General features: G+C 43.0%; 1 protein-coding gene across 1 annotated transcript; it reads left to right on the forward strand.

The window, feature by feature from the left end:
* The first annotated feature begins 1,964 nt into the window (after positions 1-1,964).
* Positions 1,965-22,425, forward strand: aco1 (aconitase 1, soluble). Its single transcript, XM_029526251.1, has 21 exons — positions 1,965-2,095; positions 3,308-3,427; positions 3,531-3,699; positions 4,026-4,163; positions 4,253-4,322; positions 4,400-4,583; positions 6,514-6,653; positions 6,760-6,931; positions 7,098-7,198; positions 7,519-7,635; positions 11,754-11,913; positions 12,001-12,136; positions 15,240-15,324; positions 15,517-15,673; positions 18,113-18,237; positions 18,327-18,431; positions 18,793-18,935; positions 19,388-19,535; positions 19,840-19,962; positions 21,140-21,325; positions 21,419-22,425. The coding sequence occupies exons 2-21, from the start codon at positions 3,319-3,321 to the stop codon at positions 21,533-21,535; spliced, it is 2,685 nt and encodes an 894-aa protein (XP_029382111.1). The 5' UTR covers positions 1,965-2,095; positions 3,308-3,318; the 3' UTR covers positions 21,536-22,425.
* Positions 22,426-22,743: the final 318 nt, after the last annotated feature.

Raw genomic sequence — 22,743 nt, forward strand, 5'->3', positions numbered from 1 at the left:
GCAGGCATAGAGGTTACTTTTGCACAGGGCAGGAATGACTCAGTTCACCTGTCAAGGAACATCACAGCTGGGTGAAAATCTACTGCATTAGTACACATGGACGACAGTGGCTCCAGGGGAGAAAGAAGGTCTCTGATTCATTTTTTGTGTATTAGACCACTGAATTTGTTTGGATGAAACGCTGTGAGAAATCGCAATGGAATGAAATAAAAATGGTTTAGTATCATTATCGTTTGATTTGCAATGATGAAGATTTCTGAACACCCTACTAGGATAATCTGTTCTTTGAAATGCACCTACAAATATGTAATCAGCATGGATTCTGTTTAAGTTGTGTATATGTGCAAACCTTCAGCAGAACACAGAATTTGAATCTCTTTTTACTGACTGACAATTTGTTTATGAAATTACAATGACAATTATGTATGTGAAAGCATCTCAAATCGATGTACAGGCAGCTTTTCACAGCTAAATGTCTTACATCTCTCATGTCACAGTTACGTCAGCACATTCTGTCAGAGATTCATTCCTATTCCTTAAAACACACCTTCAATCTTCAGATAGCCAATCACAACCACCTGCCAGAGCCCAGCCTCTAATGACATCATGGCCCGTGTGTGTGTACATAGTGTCTTGCTAGTGGAGGCTGCCCAGCTAAATGGAAAAATGTGTTCCAGTCATATGACCTGACTGAGCTGTCACTCACTCTGTGGCCTTGACACAAAGGACACCTGGTTTGGTTCCTGTGTTTAAAAAAAAAAAAACACACAGACATATTTGCCTATTTATATACACACAAGCACAGTGATTATTATGATATTATTATGATATGATAGAGATATTTTAATAGATTTTTCGATGATTGCATGTCCACTTTATGCTCATTCAGATGGGCAGAGTCACAAACATGACACATTTTTTTTTACAAACAAAAACACGTACAGTTTGAACAGACAAACAGTATGTGTTTAACAGTATAACACACGTGTAGGGCTGTATATCGGCATATATGTATATCATCACATACACACACTACACTGACAGTATTCAAGAGACTGAACTAAAGGTACATAGGACAATCACAGGAAATGACCATAAATCACTGAAATTTGCTATGTGGCATCATATTCTAGACACAGTAAGGACATGTATGCAAAATCCAAAACATGTTAAAACCAGTTAACCAACAGCATTTATAACTCTGCTGCAGCAGCTCTACCTAGTGGAAAGTTCGATGAAGAGCTCTATGACGTGCCATATAAGATACAGTACATATTTTTTTGTAAACAAATTCAAGTAAAAACCGAGATGATTATTCTGCTGTTTGAGAATCTGGTTAAGAGGCCCAGAGGTCAAGATTGTATGTTTCTTAAGGAATGTAAAGGACCATAATCATAACATGGCAGGATTTTGAACCAAATTTTAGGAAGAAGACAGAAGAAGAAGAAAAGAGAGAAGAAATTGGAAATAAAAGAAAGAAACATTCATGTTGTTTCTAGTTGAGGTGTCAGGTGGGAAGAGGGAAATGTGAACTCCACACAAAAAGCCCTGGGATTCAAACCATCATGCCCGTGGGGTAGCATTTGCAATGACTTCAACTTAAATGAGATTGTGTGAGACACAGGACGAAAAGCAGAATAATGAAAAAGGTCATGGGAACTCAGGGAGCAACTATCAGCCACTAAAAGCTAACATGTTGTCAAACTAAAGGTGGAGACTAATTCATGCTGAGGTGGGGTGATAATACAAAGAGCACAAGCTACGTCTTACACTTCTTAATGTGATAGAATTAAAGAAAACAACGTTTGGTTGAGGGGACAACGTAGGAGTAGGCCGAATCCAGAAGATGGCATCATTGCGGATAGTGGGACGCTATGTAACATTAAACACCACCAAAGAAGAAGATGTTTGCCATTTGCCACTGAAGAAGAAGAATAAGACGCAGAAGAAGTCGGAAATACGCCATTGCACTGGGTAACATCTCTGCCGCGACACACAAGTACGTTGTACAAGTGGAGATTTTTTTTTTTTTTTTTTTTTTTTACATTTTATCAAGGTTTCAAGGAGATTTATTGAGCTGTCCCAGCAGTGTAAGGTTAGTAACGGAGCCTGTCTTCCTGCTGTCATGCTGAACAGTGGAGCCATTACCTAACTTCCAAATCTGACACGTGTATTTAAATTTAAGCAATTCTGCCATTTGCTCTGGCCACGTTACATCAGACAGTAATGTGTGTCTGTGACATAATTTTGACTTTACACTTTGCAGCAGTCCAACATATGCCTTTATTTCAGATTATGGGAAAAGTATGTGGACGTCCAGGATACACAGCCCCAGTTCACCTTTCACACAGATAACATCTCTCATGAGGAAATTACTTGTAGTCAAATTTGTTACTCTGTTCAGTTTGTTTTCTGTATTTGTAGCAAGGGTCAGTTTGTTGAGCGCTGTCCTGTTAAATGTTTCATCAGGTTGCGAAAGGGTTTTAATTATGTAAGGTTTGTAAAACGGGGACCAAAAGTTCACTGACCCTCAGCTATACTATGCACAGTTAACTCACACCACTGTTGCAGACTGGATCTTTTAATTAATACATACTCATTCCGTAGGCTTCTAAATGGCAACTTTTTAAACCGCTGGTACCTGTCCATTGGTTGACACCTGGTTAATATTAAAAATCAGTAGGAGGGAAAACCGGTGTCACAGACTGTGGCCTAATTGTTGGTGATTTGAGTAATTTCAGATACCCTAGATTTTCACACTCCACCATCTCAATGTTGTATAGGTGTAATGGTACACTAAAGTCACAGTTTGGTATGTACTTAGGTTTCCAAATCACAGCTCAGTACATTTTTGGTGCAGAAACAATCAAAAAAAAGGAGTAATCTTGAAAAGGGAGTATCCAAAATATAAGCCACACGGTCTTCTTCTTTTTCTTCACTAGCTCCCACCATTTCCCTGCTCTCTAAATCGTCTTCTGTCTCTCTTTTGTCTTTCCTCCCTCCACTCACTCACTGTTTTGGCAGGTCACTTGAATACCTGGAAGATGTCGTGATTATAGTCCCGCCCACAACTCAATGAAATATGATTGCCTAAGACACCGGTCAAACTCAAACTCATGCTCACATTGACTTGAATTACACGGGCCTTCGTTACAGTCCACATTTGCAGTCAGCTGTGTTTGAATGGTAGAAAGAAAAACTAAAGGTTTTTTATTTTTTATTTTTATTTTATTTATTCCACCTCTGGTTTATTTTTTCTGCCATATAAAAACACTTTGCTTATATTTCCTCTTTCAAATTTATTCAGAGACATAGAGGATGTCCGAGCATGTGATTAATCCTTTTCAACATATTGTTGAGCCTTTGGACCCATCAGACCCAGAGCAGAAGTTTTACAATCTCTCCAAACTTGGAGACAACAGATATGGTAACAACACACACATACTCATTGTATATTAATTCTCTTTCAATGTAATTGTATGGTTTTGGGAACACATACCCCAGAGGTTCTCTATCCATCTGTTTGTCAGACCATCTTCCATTCTCCATCCGGGTCCTCTTGGAGTCTGCTGTCAGGAACTGTGATGAGTTTCTGGTGAAGTACTCAGATGTGGAGAGTATCCTCAATTGGAAGCAGACCCAGAATCAGACTGTGGAGGTACCATTCAGACCAGCAAGAGTCATCCTCCAGGATTTCACGTATGTCAGCACTATCTTTATCAAATAAAATGTATTTATATAGCGCCATATCATAACAGAATTAAGATCTGATATGTTGTTAATGTTCTGTTGGGAATAAATATGGGTTTGTGAGATTTGTAAATCATTGTATGCTATTTTTATTTAAATTGTACACAGCGTCCCAACTTTTTTTAGAATTGGGGTTGTATTTATTATTTAGTTGCTTTATTTTCAAGTCCTAACTACCTGCATATATTACCCTCAGTTGACAGCTGGTGTCTAAATGATGAAAGTATAGACTGGGCCTTAGTTTGACTTGCTCTGTCTCTGCACTCTTCTTTCAGGGGTGTTCCTGCTGTGGTGGACTTTGCTGCTATGCGTGATGCAGTGATGAAACTAGGTGGTGACCCTGAGAAGATAAATCCAGTCTGCCCTGCCGACCTTGTCATTGATCATTCGATCCAAGTGGACTTTAACAGAAAGTAAGACCAGGTTCTTCAAACTCTTCACCATAGCACAATTCTTTCAGCTCCCTTTGTCAAGGCTTTAACTATTACAGTCTGTCCTGAAGGTCTGACAGCCTTCAGAAAAACCAGGATTTGGAGTTTGACCGCAACAAAGAAAGATTTCAGTTTTTAAAGGTAGACACTTTAATGTCTTTCTTTTGATTTTGTTGGCTTTCCCCCCAGCCTTAAATGTTTTTTTCTGTGATTCCCAGTGGGGTTCTAAAGCCTTCAGGAACATGAGAATCATTCCTCCTGGTTCAGGAATTGTTCACCAAGTCAACCTGGAGTACTTGGCTCGGGTGGTGTTTAACTATGATGGCTACTTCTATCCCGACAGTCTTGTGGGCACAGACTCACACACCACTATGATTGATGGCCTTGGTGTCCTTGGGTGGGGTAAGTTTGTCCTGTGGGGTGTCTGGTATAACGTTTTCACTTATCTTAAATTTATTTCCTACATCCCCACTAAGTTTTTGTTTTAAAACCAGCAAGCAAATTTCTTTTACTTTTTTTAATTTCCCATCTTCATTTCAGTTTTCAGAACAGAGCATTATGGGAAAGCTACTTCAGTTTGAAAACTCTGGGGGCATGTTGTATTCTGGACTAGACCTTAAAACCAATGTGTCATGTATGATTGAAATTTTCCAGACATCATCCAGGTTTGTACGCAAGTACTTGTAAGTACTTGTTATAGTTTGCACAATACCTACCAAGCTTATCATAGAGAATGAAAAGAGTGCTGCAGCCACCAACAGAAATGAACCTCAAGACTATGGATGCTCTGGATACTGGAATGTTTATTAAAATTTTTAATAAATTTTTTTGCAGCTGTCTGAAGTGCCGCTAATATATAACCAATTTGGCCAATAACTGAAACCAACCAAATGGCAAATGCAGACATAAAACACAAAGCTTAAAATAACGTGATAAGCATTGCTTATGCAAACTATAACAAGTACTTTAACATACCTGGATGATGCTCTCCCTAAGTTAACCATAGCAATACTACCAACCAGCAAAAATCTGGCAATTTTAACAGGCTGCAAAAGAAGCATAACCTCTGTCTCGTCCATCCATGTGACATGACCAGAGTAGTAGCAACTTTGGTTAGCTTTATCTGTTTGTAGCTAGCTAGCAACAACTCTGCATTTCGGATAGAGAAAGTGGAGTAATGACTGAGAGGACAAGTTTGGTATAGGCATACTTTTCACCTGTGGGCGGGAAACAACTACTGCAAGTACAATTTTTCTGATAAGAATTGTCATTTTGTTTGACTTTGTGTAATATTTTGCTTACAAAAATCACTGAAGGCATTGGTATCGATTAAATATGCCGAAAAAGTAATCAGTATTAGTAGTAATCTGTAGTAGTAGTATTGAATCATAAAAGTGCAGTATCACCCATCCCTACAGAGGGGAAATAGTTTTAAAAAATCTGTTTTCTGAATTTGTTGAATATCACATTCCTGACATTATATTTTAATGTGAATAGGATTCCAAGATATTAAGTAACCCTCTTTTAAATATTGACAGTTGATATGCACGTAACCAGTGCTTGAAATACTTTTGTCAGCCAGGTTGCCTCATCCGCACTTCAGGTTGCTCCACTTCCAAGTTATCGATTTCTTCAAATCAATACTATTAACCATTATCTTTTCTTCTAATTAACTACTTATGTTATGTTGTAAACAGCATATTTTATTCAAAAATGCTACCTTCACATCTCTTCAGACTCTGAGCCTGAAGAACTACTGCTTCTGCTCTTCTACACTCAGACTCAGCAGGCCTGTCCCTTGCCCTCCTTCTGTATGGTCTGGTCCTACTGTCATCAATAGACCTCGCCTTCTTGGCACCGCTCCTTGTAGTGATTGGTGGATAGTTAATTGAATTTGACCCGTCAGCGAGCTCGCTCAGTCCAGGAGCAACATCAAAGTGCTGCCGCTGTGGGAGCAGCATGCATCTACATATCGGTGCCACTTCTGTGGGTCATGTTATGTGCGCTTTGTTCTTGTGTTTGCGGATCATGTTCCCGACTGGCTGTTGCACAGCTAATGTTAGCAGCTGGAGGAAAGTGGCATCCCTACTGCAAAATTTATAGGTAGTGCACTGCGCTACCTGAGTTTAGAAATAGGTTACACCAAGCAAAATGTGATTGCGCGTTGTGCAACTTTGCCACCGGGAATTTCGAGCACTGCAGTACACAGAGTAACTTGAAGAAGAGTTGTAGCTCCTCAGTTGCAATGCAGCACCAAATGTTGTTATTGGCCAGTTTGGCTTTTGCAACCTGATCCTAAAATCTCAAGTAAGAGTTGCTGTCCAATCTCCAGGTGTAGGTGGAATTGAAGCAGAGGCTGTGATGCTGGGACAGCCAATCAGCATGATCCTGCCGGAGGTGGTTGGATACAAGCTGTTTGGTAACCCGGAAAAGTTCATCACCTCTACCGACATTGTCCTCACTGTTACCAAAGTAACTATAATCAGCTGTTTTCGTGCTACTTTTATAACAGGTCATCCTCTTTAGTTGTACTTATTGTTATTAAGATTGTGTTCTTCCTCTCTTCTTGCCCTCTCAGCACCTCCGTCAAGTAGGGGTTGTTGGGAAGTTTGTGGAGTTTTTTGGTCCAGGTGTTGCCCAGCTATCCATTGCTGACAGAGCTACCATCGCCAACATGTGTCCAGAGTATGGAGCCACAGCTGCTTTCTTTCCTGTTGATGATGTTAGCATTCAATACCTGGAGCAGACAGGTAAGTGTGCTTGAACTGTTGCACTGTGGCTGAGTTACCTGCGTTTCCCTAGCAGCAAATTACATTACACCATAAATTTGTTGAACCAGTGCTCATCTGCACAATTCTTTCAGAATTATCAATGTTCACCAAAAGTATTAATTGTGTCTCCTTTGTTTTTATTCAGGGCGAGAAGAAAAAAAGCTGGCCTATATTACAAAGTACCTGAAGGCAGTTGGCATGTTCAGAGATTACAATGATGTGTCTCAGGATCCAGATTTTACTCAGGTCAGTCTCAACCTTACTGTAAAGTCTTATTTATAATCAACAAGATTATTAATTGTTTTGCATTAGTAAAATCGTTATCTTTGTCTACACCTGAGACTACTTTAAGTTTCAAAAGCCCCTCGGTGGAGTCCTGGAATGGATTCCCATGGGGGAGCCAGGGCAACAGTGGAGAAACCTGAATGTGGGTGATGGGGAGGAACAGTCAGTCTGATTCAAATGCAAACAATTAAGTTTTATGATAGCCATTAGTCATGGGCCAGCAATGCTGGAAAACCTGGTTTGCAACAGCTGGTGCATAGTGATCTTTCCCTGTCTCTCAGGTTGTGGAGTTGGATCTGAGTACAGTGGTTCCGTGCTGCAGTGGCCCCAAGAGACCTCAGGACAGAATTCCTATTTCTGACATGAAGAAAGACTTCGAAACCTGCCTGGGAGCAAAGGTAGGTCTCACTACAGTCTCTATAGCACTGAATTGGCTGCATCGCCAGTCCGAGTATGTATACCAACAATGTCACCTGTGACTTCTGGATGACGCGAAGGAGACCATATCTTCCGGTGTCACCTGAGCATCTTTTCCTACAGAATCTTCTCACGAGGATTCTGAGTGAAAGAGAGCTCTGGCGGTCATTCGGGATACATAGAACAGTAGTTACAGTACAGGCCAAAAGTTTGGACACACCTTCTCATTCAAATGAACAGGAAAGTTTGTCAAAACTTTGGCCTTTACTGTACATTAGTAACTTTCATTGTATTTCATCCCTGCTGACCACCAGAGGTAATTCTTGAAGCACTGAATAACTCATACCAGCACAGTCACAAAGAATCCGGAGTACAAACCTTCAGTGTGCAGAGCCAGAAGCCGCGGCACAAATGTCCTCCAGGGACACTCTCCTCAGGGCAGCCAACAACAACAACAACAACACGGAGTGGCACTGCACACCAGATGGAAGGAGGCAGTTGCCTGACATACGTGCACAATGATGCCAACGATCCAGTGGGGCAAGCGCTGTTAGGGTCACCATAACAGTGAGAGAGCTGGTCAGAATAGTTCAGCTTTGTGTCCTCTTTCTCCTGGAGGAGAGTTGTACTGCGAATAGGCTAGATAAGGTGAGCGCAGGACAGCACCTTAGGGAGGAATGGTGTGTTTGGCCACAGAATGACCCCTGAGCTATCTGAATTCCACCTTAAACACGAGTCACTGACTGACAGGGCATACAGCTCACTGACACGCTTTGCAAAGGAAATGAAGATTGCAGTCTTACAGGTAATCCACTGCAGCTGCACTTGTGCCAAGGGCTCAATTGATGGCCAGCGTAGTGCAGCCAGCACCAGTGGGAGATCCCATGGTGGAGTTCTTGTGAACCTAAGAGGATGCAATCTCTGAGCCCCCTTCAAGAAGAGGGACACAAGACTGTCTCCCTACTGTGCTATTGTCAACCCTTTGCTGCCACGTACCCATTTAGTGTCCAAGGAGACCGGCCCTCATCCAGGAGGAACTGGAGGAAGTCAAGGACAGTTGGCACAGAGCAGCACACAGGGTTCTCATCAAAATTCGTACACCAGTCAGAAAACAGTTTCCATTTATTCTCATACTGGAGGCACGTGGATGCAGTCTTGTGTCCATTATGGTGCGTCTGACAGGGTCTGTACAGAAGCTCAGCAGCAGTTCAGGCCCTCCAGCCACCAAACACACAGAGACGTCATGGATTGGGGTGCCAGATTTGCCCCGCCAGTTGTGACAGGAGATCCCTCCTGTTGGGAAGGCACCACGGTGCACCGTGACAGTCTGTGCAGCAGAGGAAACCAGCTCCTCCCTGGCCAGAAGGGGGCTACAAGTAGGATCCTGTGACCTTCTTGAAGGACTCTGTGGAGTACTGTTCGAATCAGAGGAAGTGGAGGGAAGGCATACAGAAGGCTGTCCGGCCAAGGGTGAGCCAGTGTGTCCTTGCCTAGAGGGCTCATTGTTTCGGCCAAGGAGAACCACAGAGGGCAGTGGGTCGACACTTCAGAAGTGAAGAGGTCCGCTTCCGCTCAGCCGAAGAGGTTCCAGATAGTGTGCACTACCTCTGGGAGGAGGCGCCACTCTCCTGCTGGAGATTTCTGGTGGGAGAGAAAGTCTGCCAGACGCTTCTGCTCTCCGGGTTAGATACATTGCCGGAAGGCTGATCAGGTGGGGAGCTGCCCATGTGAGGAGATCTTATGTCACTTTCAGCACCTGCAGGGACTTGGCCCCGCCCTGATGATTTATATGATACACAGCTGATGTACACACGAGGACATGCTTTCCCCTTAGGTGTGGAAGGAAGTGCCTGAGAGCCAGGTGAACTGCCCACAGCTCCAACACACTGATGTGTGCACCCCAGTTTCCCATGGACCACCGCCCGTGGGCTGCCCTGCTCTGCCACACTGCACCCCATCCTGATTGGCAGGCATCTGTGGCGAGAGTCTCCCTGCGAGATGGAACAGAGTCCATAGGGACACCCCTGAGCATGTAGGCCTTGTCCCTCCATGGGGTCAAGGCAAGGACAGCCTGCTGTGATTCCCTGAGCTTCCTGCACCTGTGCCACTTGGCGTCCAGGTGAAAGCTGTTCAGCCATCTCTGCAGGGGGCGCAGTGACAACAAGCCCAGAGGAAATACACCTTAAATGGGTGTTAATTTGCCCAAGAGGCGAAGGAATGTAACATGGGTCAGCTGGCCGCCCTTCTGGAATAGGGCAAGAAGATGCAGGATGTCGGACATCTTCTAGTCCTCCTTTTTAAACAAGGGATCGACCAACCCAGTCTGCCACTCCTTTGATACTGTTCCAGACTTCCACGTAATATTGAAAAGCATAACAGCCCCTCAACTCCCAGAGCCTTCAACATTTCTGGATGGATCTCATCAATCCCTTGGGGCTTTGCCACTGTGGAGGCAACCTCAGTGACCTCCTCCCGGGACATTGACACTGATCCTCCATCATTCTCCAGCTCTGCCTCCACCCCAGAGGACATGCCAGTTGGATTCAGGAGTTCCTCAAAGCGCTCTTACTTCCTTCCGACTACCTCCTCACTTGAGGTCAACAGTGACCCATCCTTGCCATAAATGGCTTGGATGTTCCCCCGCGTTCCCCTCCTGAGATGCTGAACTGTTTTCCAGAAACACATTGGTGCCTCCTGAAAGTCCTTCTCCATGCGTTCTCCAAACTCCTCCCACACCCGCTGCTTTGCCTCCCTCACCGCTGAGGCTGCAGCCCTTTGGCCCTGTCGGTACCTTGCAACCGTCTCAAGAGTCCCCTGGGCTAACATCTCTTGGAAGGTCTCCTTCTTCAGTCAGATGGCTTCCCTGACCACCGGTGTCCACCACGGTGTCCGAGGGTTACCGCCCCTTGAGGCACCCAAAACCTTGAGGTCACAGCTCCCCATGGCAGCTTCGGCAATAGAAGTTTTGAACATTGACCACTCAAGTTCAATGTCCCCACCCTCCACAGGGATGCTAGAAAAGCTCCGCCGGAGGTGGGAGTGGAAGGTCTGTTGAACAGAGGCCTTCTCGAGATGTTCCCAGTTCACCCGCACAACACATTTGGGCTTGCCAGGTCTGTCCTGAGTCTTCCCTCGGCACCTAACCCAACTCACCATCAGGTGGTGATCAGTTGACAGCTCCGCACATGTGGCCTCAGATCAGATGACACAATCACAAAATCGATCATTGACATTCGGCCTAGGGTGATCTGGTACCAAGTACACTTTTGAGCATCCTTATGCTTGAACATGGTGTTCGTTATGGACAGTTCAGGGCTAGCACAGAGGTCCAACAACAAACTACCGCTTGGGTTCAGATCAGGCAGGCCGTCCCCCTATAGGACTATGGAGTCTCCTACCGGAGCCCCATACAGGACCCAATTCAGGGTCTCAAGAAGGCCGAATACTCCGTCCACCGGGGAGAACTCCAACGTAGTGCTGTTCAGCTGGGGGCTTGTGAGTATCCCCTCACCCGCCTGGCGCCTCACTGCATGAACAACTCCAGAGAAGAATAGAGTCAAACCCCTCTCCAGGAGTAGGGATCCAGAACCAAGGCTGGGCGTAGAAGTAAGCCCCACCAAACCCTAACCCTTACCCAATCAGGGTATAATTAACAGATTAACTTGACTAATTGGAGCATTGACGCTACAGTTAACAAAAAGGGAACTGTATCCTGGGTGGAGGCAGTGTGCACACAGCCTGTACCAATATACTCACCTTATCCCAGGAGGAAAGTGAGGACACTGCCTTATTGGTGAGAGGTCATCTCAGGTGACATTGTTACATACTTGAACTGCGCATGTGCGAAGGGGAATATTCAGTGCTTAAAGCACTGCCTCTGGCAGTCAGCAGGGATGAAGAAGTCACCAGAATGATGTAGTTGTTTTTGGGTTTGGACCGGAGCGAACCAAGATGGCTGAAGAGCAGCAGAAAACAGCAGAAATAAAATGCATCAAAAAGGAGTTTTCTCGTATGGAATATCATATTACTAAATGTCTTTATTGTCATTTTCACTACTTCACAAAGTAACTAATTTACTTCTGTGTGGTGTTATATCTAGCAAGGTTTCAAGGGCTTCCAAGTGCCCCCTGAGCAACACAGTACTGTCGTGCCCTTCCAATTCAATGGGAAAGAGTACACTTTGAGCCACGGCTCTGTGGTCATCGCTGCCATCACCAGCTGCACTAACACCAGCAACCCTTCTGTTATGCTTGGAGCAGGTGTGTATACGTATCCAATGGCATTGCTCGAGTATCACATCATGGGATTTTTTTTTTTTTTTTCAAACCTCAATGCTGCAATTTCAGGACTCCTTGCTAAAAAGGCGATAAAGCATGGCTTGAGTGTGAAGCCATATATAAAGACCAGCCTATCACCTGGCAGTGGAGTGGTCACCTACTACCTAAAGGAGAGTGGTGTAATGGAGTACCTCTCTAAATTGGGGTAAGGTTGATTCTGCTCTCTCTTACTTGCACTGGTGGGGAGTCGCTCTCTGGGTTTCCTAATAAGTGTGCTGGTATTGCTCTTCATTTGCAGTAGCTTCCATATAAGATTACACCACATCTGCCCTTCCTGACATGGAAACACAGAGTGACGCTGACTGAACAGCACACACATTGTCACTGTCAGTCACCTCCTTATTATCTGCTGCTAGCCAGAGAGAGGGGGTTGCGGCTGTAAGTTAGCAAAGGTTTACACAAATTAAGCAGCACACACAGCATTTTACTATTAGCTTAATGTTAGCACACTGCTGTTCTTGTGTAAATCAAAATGCATTCAACAGAAAATTACTTCTTTTTTTTCCATGTTTAACAATGTTTTAACAGGTGGTTTTGATGAAGGATACTAGTAGCCTTTTCACTTGCAAATGTTTTGATGATACAGAGCAGTGGCGAACCATGGCTTTTTAATTACAAAAACTAATGAAACAAGCACCCGTTAGCCACTGATAATGACTGTAGCTGCTATCTTAAAAATGCTGATGGTAGCCCTTGCTAGCTTGCACCAATCCTGGCAAGTCAGGTAATGGTCAACCTTTTTGGATAATATCTAGTTTTCCTCAAAAGGCAATCTTGAAAAACGGTGTATCCAGAACACGATCTTCTTTTTCTTCACTAGCTCCCACCATTTCCCTGCTCTGTCTCAGTCTTTTGTCTTTCCTCCCTCCACTCACTCACTGTTTTGGCAGGTCACTGGATTTATACATGTTCTCTTAGGTATTTGCGAATAACCAGAAGATGCCATGATATGGTCCTGCCCACAACTCAATGAAATATGATTGGCTAAGACACCGGTCAACCTCAAACTCAAAAGACAAAATAGGTAAACTACAGTGGCATGTGTGTGTCAAGATGACGCGGCTTCTCGGGGGATGTTGCGTCACATGCGTCACACTTTGTTTTAAGTGCGAGTGATAGAAAACATGCATACTTGTTAAGTGCTTTATAAATGAGATTAAAATGTATTTAAGCGGAGTTCACAGGCTGTCTCATTTGTATCTCATCAGTGAAACAATACTTATGGTAAATGGGGGAAGCACCTGCAAAGAGTTTGGGAATGACTGCTTTAGTATTTCTTTATTGAAAATGTATATGAAATTAATATTAATTATGTATAGTGTCAAGGTGTTGTGATGTATCAGTTAATGTTAATTCACTGAAGAGTTACGTTACTTGAGGATAGTTTCACATTCATAGCTAATACTGTTAGCTATGAATGTGAACTATGTTTAGTACTGTTCACTGAATAGATACAGTCATGGGCCTAACATTATGAAAAGTGTAGAAATGCATTCTTAAACACTTAAACACTGAGTGGTCCACTCAATCGGGAGACAATAGGACATAGAAGTCCACGGTTCTGTGAAGAACCTCTTTCTTCCTTCTGCAGGCAATAGCTGAGAGGTTGCTGCTTTGCAAACAGCTGACTCTCACAGATCTGGAAAAAGTGTTCAGGCGAACACGGGTTGGGTCTCTCTCTCATCCATTGAGGGTGAAACTCTAAAAAGGGGGAATAAGCACGTGTACAAGTCACTTGCGTTGGTGCTCTAGCTGATTGAAAAGGCAAACCTTCTCCCAAGCAAGAATACCTGACAGAGGACGAGATTAGTTTGCAGCCCGCGTTTAAAGAGGGAGTGTCATCATGGTACCGTTATCTCGACTCTGTGTTGTAGATGCATCTCTGCCAATCAGAGACGAGAGCCTGCCACCTCCTGGTGAGCTTGCACTCATGCAAACTGCAAGTGATGAGTGGAAATGGAATTTGTGGATGGATACAACAGAAAGATAATGTTCATTCAGTCCCTCTGGTATTTTAGCATCTGTTCACATCACAGTGGGAATGAAAATAAGATTTATTGGTCAGCACTAAATATACTTGTGCCCATATGGTGCCCATATGGTCTTAAAATGAGATGTGCCGAGGACCTCTGTTGGCATATTGGTGGTTTGTGGCAGTAGAATTGGATAAAAAGCACTATGATCTTCAGTCAGTTGCTCAGTGTTTAATGAGATTAAAATGAATCTGTGATGTCGGGTGCATTTGCTTGTCACAGACAACTAGAGCGATCTGCTGATTAGTTTTGGGTGTTTGAAAGAAAGGACAGCACACAGAAGGTTCAAGCATTTTTAGTATCATAACCTCATTCATATCCGGGAGATCACATGACACTGTCAAGGCTCTGCAGAGAAGCTCATTAGTTCCTATTAAATCATCCGTGTGTGTGTGTGTGTGTGTGTGTGTGTGTGTGTGTGTGTGTGTGACTGTGTGTGACTGTGTGTGACTGTGTGAGACTGTGACTGATTTAATGTTAAGAACAAGACGTCACATGCCGGACTGTGAAAGTAAAAAAGAAGAGGTGTGTTAGTATTTATGATTTCAATGTTATGTCATAGTACATTGGAAACAGGCAGATGTGTCACCGCAAATGCATTGTCACTTCACTGCCTACCTCTGACGACACTGTCTGCCAAGTTTTTGTTTTGTGAGAATGAACAATTTACATTTACATTCCCACCTACGATCGATTTGCATGTCTTTGACTGAAGTCAGAGCACCTGGAAAGAGCTCGAATAGGGAGGACATGCTAACCCAGAATTTTTATTCTATGAGGCAGTAGTGCTGACTACTTTGAAACTGGGTCAGAACCAGTGACCTGCTGTGGGAAGGCTGTGTTGGAGACTGTTTGGAAAAGCAATGGAAAAGGGACATCTGTCTGTAGTATAGCAGGAGATTTTAGGAATGTAGTCATTTCTTTGTAGCTACCAGTTTTGCCCTTCTTACAAAGCACTGACTGGAGCAGTGTCAGGTGGATTCTTACTTGGTAGATATACAACGATTTTCTAAAGTTATGCAGACAGTGTGGTGGCTGAAACCAGAGTGCTGACCATATATTTTTTTGCTAATGTTTATGCAGTATGCTCAGTACATGCAGCACAACAGCAAACACATGTATACATGGACATATATGTACAGATAACCTCTCTGCAGTCAGGTGAAGTTACTATGCAGTTTCCCTCAAAAACAATCTTCTTGTCTTGCCTGACAGGTTTGAAGTTGTTGGCTATGGCTGCATGACGTGTATCGGCAACAGTGGGCCGCTGCTGGAGCCGGTGGTGGAGGCCATAACAAAGGTAGGAAGGGTTCATATTAGCCATTTCCACGGCCATATCACATGATTTCACCTCCTCCCCTTCTGCATACAACACTGAAGCCACTTTAAATAAGCTCTGGTCTCTTTGTTTTTCATGTCATTTTAATTTGTACAAAGTGCTTTAAAAGCTAATTTATTTCTCCTTGCACACGTGCTGTTGTATGCATTTTAGGGGCATGTGATTGCTGCAGGTGTCTTGTCAGGAAACAGAAACTTTGAAGGGCGAGTCCACCCTAACACCAGAGCAAACTACCTTGCCTCTCCGCCACTGGTCATTGCCTATGCCATAGCAGGCACCATGAGGATAGACTTTGAGAAGGAGCCCATTGGTAAGTTTTGAGATGAAGTGAACCCAAAAAAAATTGAGAATAAAACAGAATACACATTGATCTAGCTCAGCACAGCCAAATGATTAAACAAGGACAATGAAATAATTTGTGAACTAAAACAAGGAAAAAAAAGGTACATCCTCAAAGTAAAAGCTAAATATTTTTAACATGACCAGCAGCAGGTGCATGGTCCAATCTTATCTGTGCCACCCTGAGCAGAGAAGATCCTGCAGAGTTAATCAAACACATTTGTCTATTTCCAGATCTTAGCTTGGAATGTTGGAAAGTCTTATGGAGGCTACTGTAGCTATCACATCTTTCAAATTAGTCTCTGGCAGGAGCAGAGAGACTTGAGACGAGAGGAGAGCTTCATCAGTTGTCATCACCCTCAGCTGACTGCATGTCCTGCTGGTTTTGCCCACTTGAGAATAGCTCTGCCAGTTGGTTGTTAATATCTGTAGTGTAGTAGTGTTGTGCTGGAAGAATCCTGCACATCATATGTAGGAAATCATGTTTGTTATTTTCCGTAGTTAAGGTCAGCAGACAGCAGATTGCCAACAATGTAAGGCTTCGCACCAAGACGTTCCTACTGTCTGAAAAACAAAAAAAATCCCCAAACTGTCCCGCAAATGTCCTACAGCTGCCCCAAAATCGCTGGAAAGGGTTACACTCTCACAATCATCCCAGAACTCTCCTACAAGAATTTCAAAATTGTCCAACAATGGTCCCACAACTTTCCCACGATCGTTGCCAATGACAAAATTTTTCAATACTGGGCCTAAACTCGTTCAGCATGATGAAGGGCTGATGCCAAAACAATTCCCAACTGACGTTATTCCCTGTTTACTTGCAGAGTGTGATGATCATTAAGGGAGGGCAAATCTAAGGACACTATACACTGCTCAAAAAAAAAAAAAAAACAAAGCTAAAATGACACATCCTAGATCTCAATTAATAAACTATTCCAGTTGGAAATCTTTATTCATTACATAGCGGAATGCATTGAGAACAAAATTACAAAAATTATCAATGGAAATCAAAATTAGCAGAACGTTCTCCACAGCGTCTCCAGACTCTGTTATGACTGTCAGGTGTGCTCAGTGTGAACCTGCTCTCATCTGTGAAGAGCACAGTCTGCTAGTCTTGGTGTTCTCTTTCAAATTCCAATCAACCTGCACTGTGTTGGGCTGTAAGCACAAGCCCCACTTGTGGACCTTGGGCTCTCATACCACCCTCATGGAGTCTGTTTCTGACAGTTTGAGCAGAAACATGCTTATTATTGGCCTGCTGGTGGTCATTTTGCAGGGCTCTGGCAGTGCTCCTCCTGTTCCTTCTAGCACAAAAGAGGAGGCAGCGGTCCTGCTGCTGGGTTTTTGCCCTCTTACGGCCCCATCCGCGTCTCCTGGTGTACTGGCCTGTTTCCTGTATCTTTTCCATGCTGTGACTGAGACTGTGCTGACAGATGCAGCAAACCTTCTTGCCACAGCTTGCATTGATGTGCCATTGTGGATGAGCTGCACTACCAGGGCAAATTCTGTGCCTCATGCTACCTCTAGGGGTGAGCACACTGGCAAAATGCAAAAGTGACCAAAACATCAGCCAGAAAGGATGAGAACAGAGAAATGGTCTATGGTCACCACCTGCAGAACCCCTCCTTTATAGGGGTTGTCTTGCTAGCTGCCTCTCATATCCACTAGTTGTCTGTTCCAGCAGGTGAAATTGATTCACAATCAGTGCTGCTTCCTAACTGGACAGGTTGATTTCACAGAAGTGTGATTGACTTGGAGTTACATTGTGTTGTTTAGGTGTTCCCTTTATTTTTTTTTTTTGAGCAGTGTAGAAGAATAGTACATCTATGTTAAACAATAGCATAGCACCACCATTACAACTCTAAGATGATGAAAGTTAACAATGTGTTTTTCCATTGTAAAGCTTGTGTTGAACGCCACTGAACGGAAACTGCTCAGCTCCTGCAAAGCAGAAAACAGGCTGCCGGTGGAAATATTCACACATTTCAGTTCAGCTACAATGAGACGCCTTACTTTACTCTTTTCAAACAAACTGATTCTGTCATGGAGTGAGTCTGACTAGAGGCTTTTTGTGTGCAGTCTCCTCCTATAACCCCCATGAGTGTGCGTTCACAGTGACCACACACCATCCCACTCGCCACTGCAAGTAAATTTTCTTCATGTGGGTTGCAGTGACGATTTACTCAACTGAGTGTTTAGAGCTCATGAAGTCGAGTTCAGTCTTTTTCTCATTATTTGTGTGGCATCATCAGATTAACCATGGTCATAGAAATTTCTGTGTATTTACACCTCTCTATATGACCTTTTGTTTTCACACTTTTCCACTTCACAATAACTAATAACTTGTAGCAGATGACAAAGCTTGTGTTGTCAATCACTTGTTAAGTTTCGGCCTCTTTGTCTTTTGCAGCCATAAACCCTGATGGCAAAGAGATCTTTCTGAGGGACATCTGGCCCACACGAGAGGAAATCCAAGCTGTGGAGAGAAAATTTGTCATTCCATCAATGTTCAGGGAAGTCTATGAGAAGATTGAGGTGTGTTAGCTTTGGTCTGTATTTACGCAGTTTGATGTAGCTGTAATGGACATTGCTGATGTTGCAAATACTGTTCTGTGTTGTTTCAGAAAGTGAATGAACGCTGGAACGCTCTGGTTGCTCCCTCGGACAGTCTGTATACCTGGGATCCCAAATCAACTTACATCAAGTCACCACCGTTCTTCAGTGATTTGGTAAAACAGCAAATCACTGCATTTTAGTAACTGTGGCTTTCTGTCACTGCCAAACAGGAAAATGAATGTCCAGGACTCTACTGAGAATGAAAGGTTCAGAAAAAAAAATTACATTATATAACATGAAGCAGCATGAGGTTGAATGTAAATAAAGACTTTTAATTTAGTTATGTGCTTAGAATTGTTATTTTAAGCGTTTCTTAGAGAGCTGCACAATTAGTCCAAATAGAATTAAACAGAGATTGAAAAACATACACAAAATTTACAGCCTTGGACTTCCATATTGTTAGCATCAGACAGTGATATCATCATATTGTATTTTAATATACATAGTAAATTCTGTGTTTTCTCTTCATATCAGACCATGGACCTGCAGCCCCCAAAGTCTATAACTGACGCCTATGTGCTACTGAACTTGGGAGACTCGGTCACCACAGACCACATTTCTCCTGCAGGCAACATTGCCAGAAATAGTCCTGCTGCTCGCTATTTGACTAACAGAGGGTGAGTAACCTCACCGCTTCAGCTGTAGTAGAGCTCTGTATGTAGGTCGGCAAACAGGATAGACAACTCTGACAGCAGTGTGATGCTACTGCAGATTTGTAACTTCTGTTCTCATATTAATGCATCCCTTGATTTTAAAAAGAGGCTTGACCCAGTTGTAATCATGACTATTTAAAATCACCGTCAAAACTGTCTACAAAAGCTGGAAGAGAAAGCAGCTTCAAAGAGATTCCGTTAACCAATAAACTCTCATCATCATGTGTAAAACCTGAGAGGAAAGGCTTTAGAAGTCAGTTAGTGTGTTTGATGATCAGAGCCCATCATGTAATCATTTGTGTGAACAGGAGGTTTGATGGGTAGGTTCAGCTCATGGTCTGATGAGTTGGAATGGAAGAAACATAAAGTCAAGGAAAATATTCCTAAGTCATTCCTTCCTGATTGTCCTCTGACAGTTTGACTCCTCGAGACTACAACTCGTACGGCTCCCGTCGAGGTAACGATGCTGTGATGGCCAGAGGGACATTCGCAAACATTCGTCTCTTCAACAAGTTCCTCAACAAGCAGGCACCACAGACCATCCACCTGCCGAGTACAGAAACGGTCAGCATGTAATGCCTACATCCCTTTCTAGATGAGCAGGGGCACTGCCATGTAGTTAAGTTAAGACTCCAGATGAAACCTTGTTAATTGTGAGAGAAACATAGTAAAAGATTAATCTCTTGATATCATCAATCTGACATGAATCTGTCCAGATTGATATTTTCTGCCTCAAGAACTAAAATCTACATCAACTTATTTTAATAGTCAGGTTGATTTATGTTGAAATTAATTGTTAAGACTCGAAAATGTGTAAAATGGTGAAACTGTTCGGCACATTTTTCCATTTTCCCCTCTGTGTGTCTAGATGGATGTGTTCGATGCTGCAGAGAGGTACCAGCAGTCCGGAGTCCCTCTGCTGATCCTTGCAGGGAAGGAGTATGGTTCAGGGAGCTCCAGAGACTGGGCAGCAAAAGGACCCTTCCTGCTGGTGAGAATCACAGATCGTCTTTTTGCTGTCAATGAATAGACAAAAATTAGTTCGAAAGATACTGGACCAATAATATCCTAATACCTCCAGCCTTATTGGATATTTTTCATAATATCAATTCTGTCCTGCTGCTGAAACCGATACTCTCTACAGTGTCAGGACTGCTGTTTAGTGGTAGCATCAACCAGAAAAACAACTACAGTAATATCTCAGCAGAATAATTCAAGTACGTAATTGTGTACAATTTTAACAAATAATCACCAACCCATGAAAAATGTCAAACATCTAATTCTAAGGTATCAGACTTTGCAGCAGTCTTCACAATTATGTTGAGCAAGGTTGACTAGGTAATGTTACCATGGCAACAGAGGATGCAGCAACTCAAGAGTGCTTTTTCTGAACTCTATGTTTGTGCCTGTGATGATGTTAAGGTTAAATGGGATTTTAGAAAAATTCCACCACCATGTCAGCCCATCTGCATACGAGGGGACGCCATTGAGATTGAGGAGTCTGTCTGGAACTGGTGCTATGTGTTTTGTGTGTTTGCTGCTGGACATGGAATTTCCCTACAGGCATAAATAATGTATCTTCATCATTATCATTATAGGGGGGAGTTGGCATTTTGCCCCTTTGCCTCCACTGGTTCATTCCTGCTTCCTCCTGCAGTCCAAATACTTGCAGGGTAGACTGTATATTGTCAGTAGGTATGAATGTTAGTGTGACCATGGGTGATTTTGTCTCCATGTCAGTTCTGTGATACACTGGCAACATAATCACCGTGTTCACAGAATCAGCACTTGGACGGATAGTCATGTTTCCATGTTAGTGGTTAATGAATCAATAGTGTAGTCATACATCCATGTCCTGCCTGTTCTCCCCCGTCTTGGGGTATGTGAAGAATTATGGAGTGTAAACTATCGATAGCTAACAATCCAAGTATATAACACTTCCCTGAGAGGTTTCTGCCTCAGATTGGAGGTGACATCATACACAGAACACTGTGATTATAATTCCTCCTTTCTCCTTGAGCTCAAGCTTCAATAAGCAACCTCAGCATAAGGCATCCTTTATTCCAGTCCTCTTTCTTCACCGATGATACAGCTTATGTATGGGACTTTGTGGCTTTGATCACGTGATCGGTCTCCTCTGATTTTTCTGAACTTCTTTGTACCTGCAGGGCATTAAGGCAGTTCTAGCAGAGAGCTACGAGCGGATTCACCGCAGTAACCTGGTGGGTATGGGATTGATTCCTCTTGAGTATCTTCCTGGAGACACCGCAGACAGCCTGGGGCTTACAGGCAGGGAGCGCTACACCATCACTATCCCCCAGCAGCTCACACCCAGGATGACTGTCGACGTCAAGGTGGGTGAAGGACGTTTTCTCTAATATTAGGGACATAATTCTACTCTTGGTGTCATGTGACCCTCCATGATGTCCCCCTCTGTGCCCCCGCAGCTCGACACAGGTAAAACATTCCAAGTGCGGATGAGATTTGATACCGACGTGGAGCTGGCATATTTTCACCACGGAGGAATCCTCAACTACATGATCCACAAGATGTCTGAGAACTAAAAGCGACAGCATACGCAGACAGACGTGATTAATTTTTATAATTGCTAATACAGTAGTTGACATAACACCGTCCAGGATCAGTACAGACAGCTGAACACCACACTACATTTTCCCATCAATGTCAATGGGACAAGGAATACTCTGTTTTGAAATTGCTGCTACTTATCATGTTTGAAAGACACGGCAGACCTGAGGGAATTTGCATGTGTTTGAGATGTGAATATTCAGTCAGGATGCTTGACTTAAACACACCATCTGTAATCTGTGGACTGTTTCCCTCTCATGAGTGATTATTCTGGTTTCTTGCAACTGGGTCCTTATTTTCTCTTTAATTGTTGGTACCACATGAGCACAGTTTTCAATCATGTGCTCCTCAACCTTTAATAACACAAATGCTGTCTTTCATATGCACACAGGTGACGTGATAACACATTTCAAGCAAAGGTTTTGCACTACACACTAATAAAACTGGATTGAAATTATTTGCCTTTAATACACTGGAGACTGAGCCTTAAATATTTCCCAGAGAAACTTAAATCCAAAAATAGACTAAAAAGATAGTAGTGAAGGCAGCATATTATGCAGGTGTCAAACTTTTAATAACAGGACACACACAAATCCATCACAAGCAACTATCATCACAATGATGAAAATAAGACCCATGTTGTAATGATAGAATTTGTTTTTAGGAATGAGATTTGAAAACCTGCCTGTCCCATCCTCACATTCCAAATCTGCTTTTTGTCTACATGTGACCTTTATGTCATCAGTTGCCTTAACTTTGTATTTGAGCATCTCAATTGTTTGTCCTAAAACACTAAACTTCTCTAGACTGAATCCATGAATCCACAAAATATGGATTAATAAAAAGGCATGATCTTTTTATTTCACAAGCTTCTACTGTTCCTGTAAAGATGCACCAACACAACATTTCTGCCATGGAAACAGTCACAAAGCTTTTCAGAAAAAAACAGTTTAAAAGGACTCTTGTTCAGTACCTAAAAGTCTGAATGCTGCAAATAGTCTGTGGGCTGACTGGATGCTGCTCTGCTCTCTGAAGTTTGAGAGTAAAGTGATGTTTAGTTTTGTTTTGTTTTTTTTTGTTTTTGTTTGTTTTTTTTTACTTTCCAGCTGCTTGCTTTCAATTGTTATTTCTAGTTTGAGATGACAAGAGGAAGTGAGAGCCTTGGGTCTGGCTCAGTTTCTCA

Source organism: Echeneis naucrates, chromosome 18 (genome assembly GCF_900963305.1).
Source record: "Echeneis naucrates chromosome 18, fEcheNa1.1, whole genome shotgun sequence".
NCBI lineage: Eukaryota > Metazoa > Chordata > Actinopteri > Carangiformes > Echeneidae > Echeneis > Echeneis naucrates.

Coding starts and splice junctions, on each gene's coding strand:
- aco1 (XM_029526251.1), top strand. CDS start 3,319: ATGTCCGAGCATGTGATTAATCCTTTTCAACATATTGTTGAGCCTTTG. Junction 12,137..15,239: donor GAGTACCTCTCTAAATTGGG/GTAAGGTTGATT, acceptor CTTGCCTGACAG/GTTTGAAGTTGTTGGCTATG. Junction 15,674..18,112: donor CTTTGAGAAGGAGCCCATTG/GTAAGTTTTGAG, acceptor TGTCTTTTGCAG/CCATAAACCCTGATGGCAAA.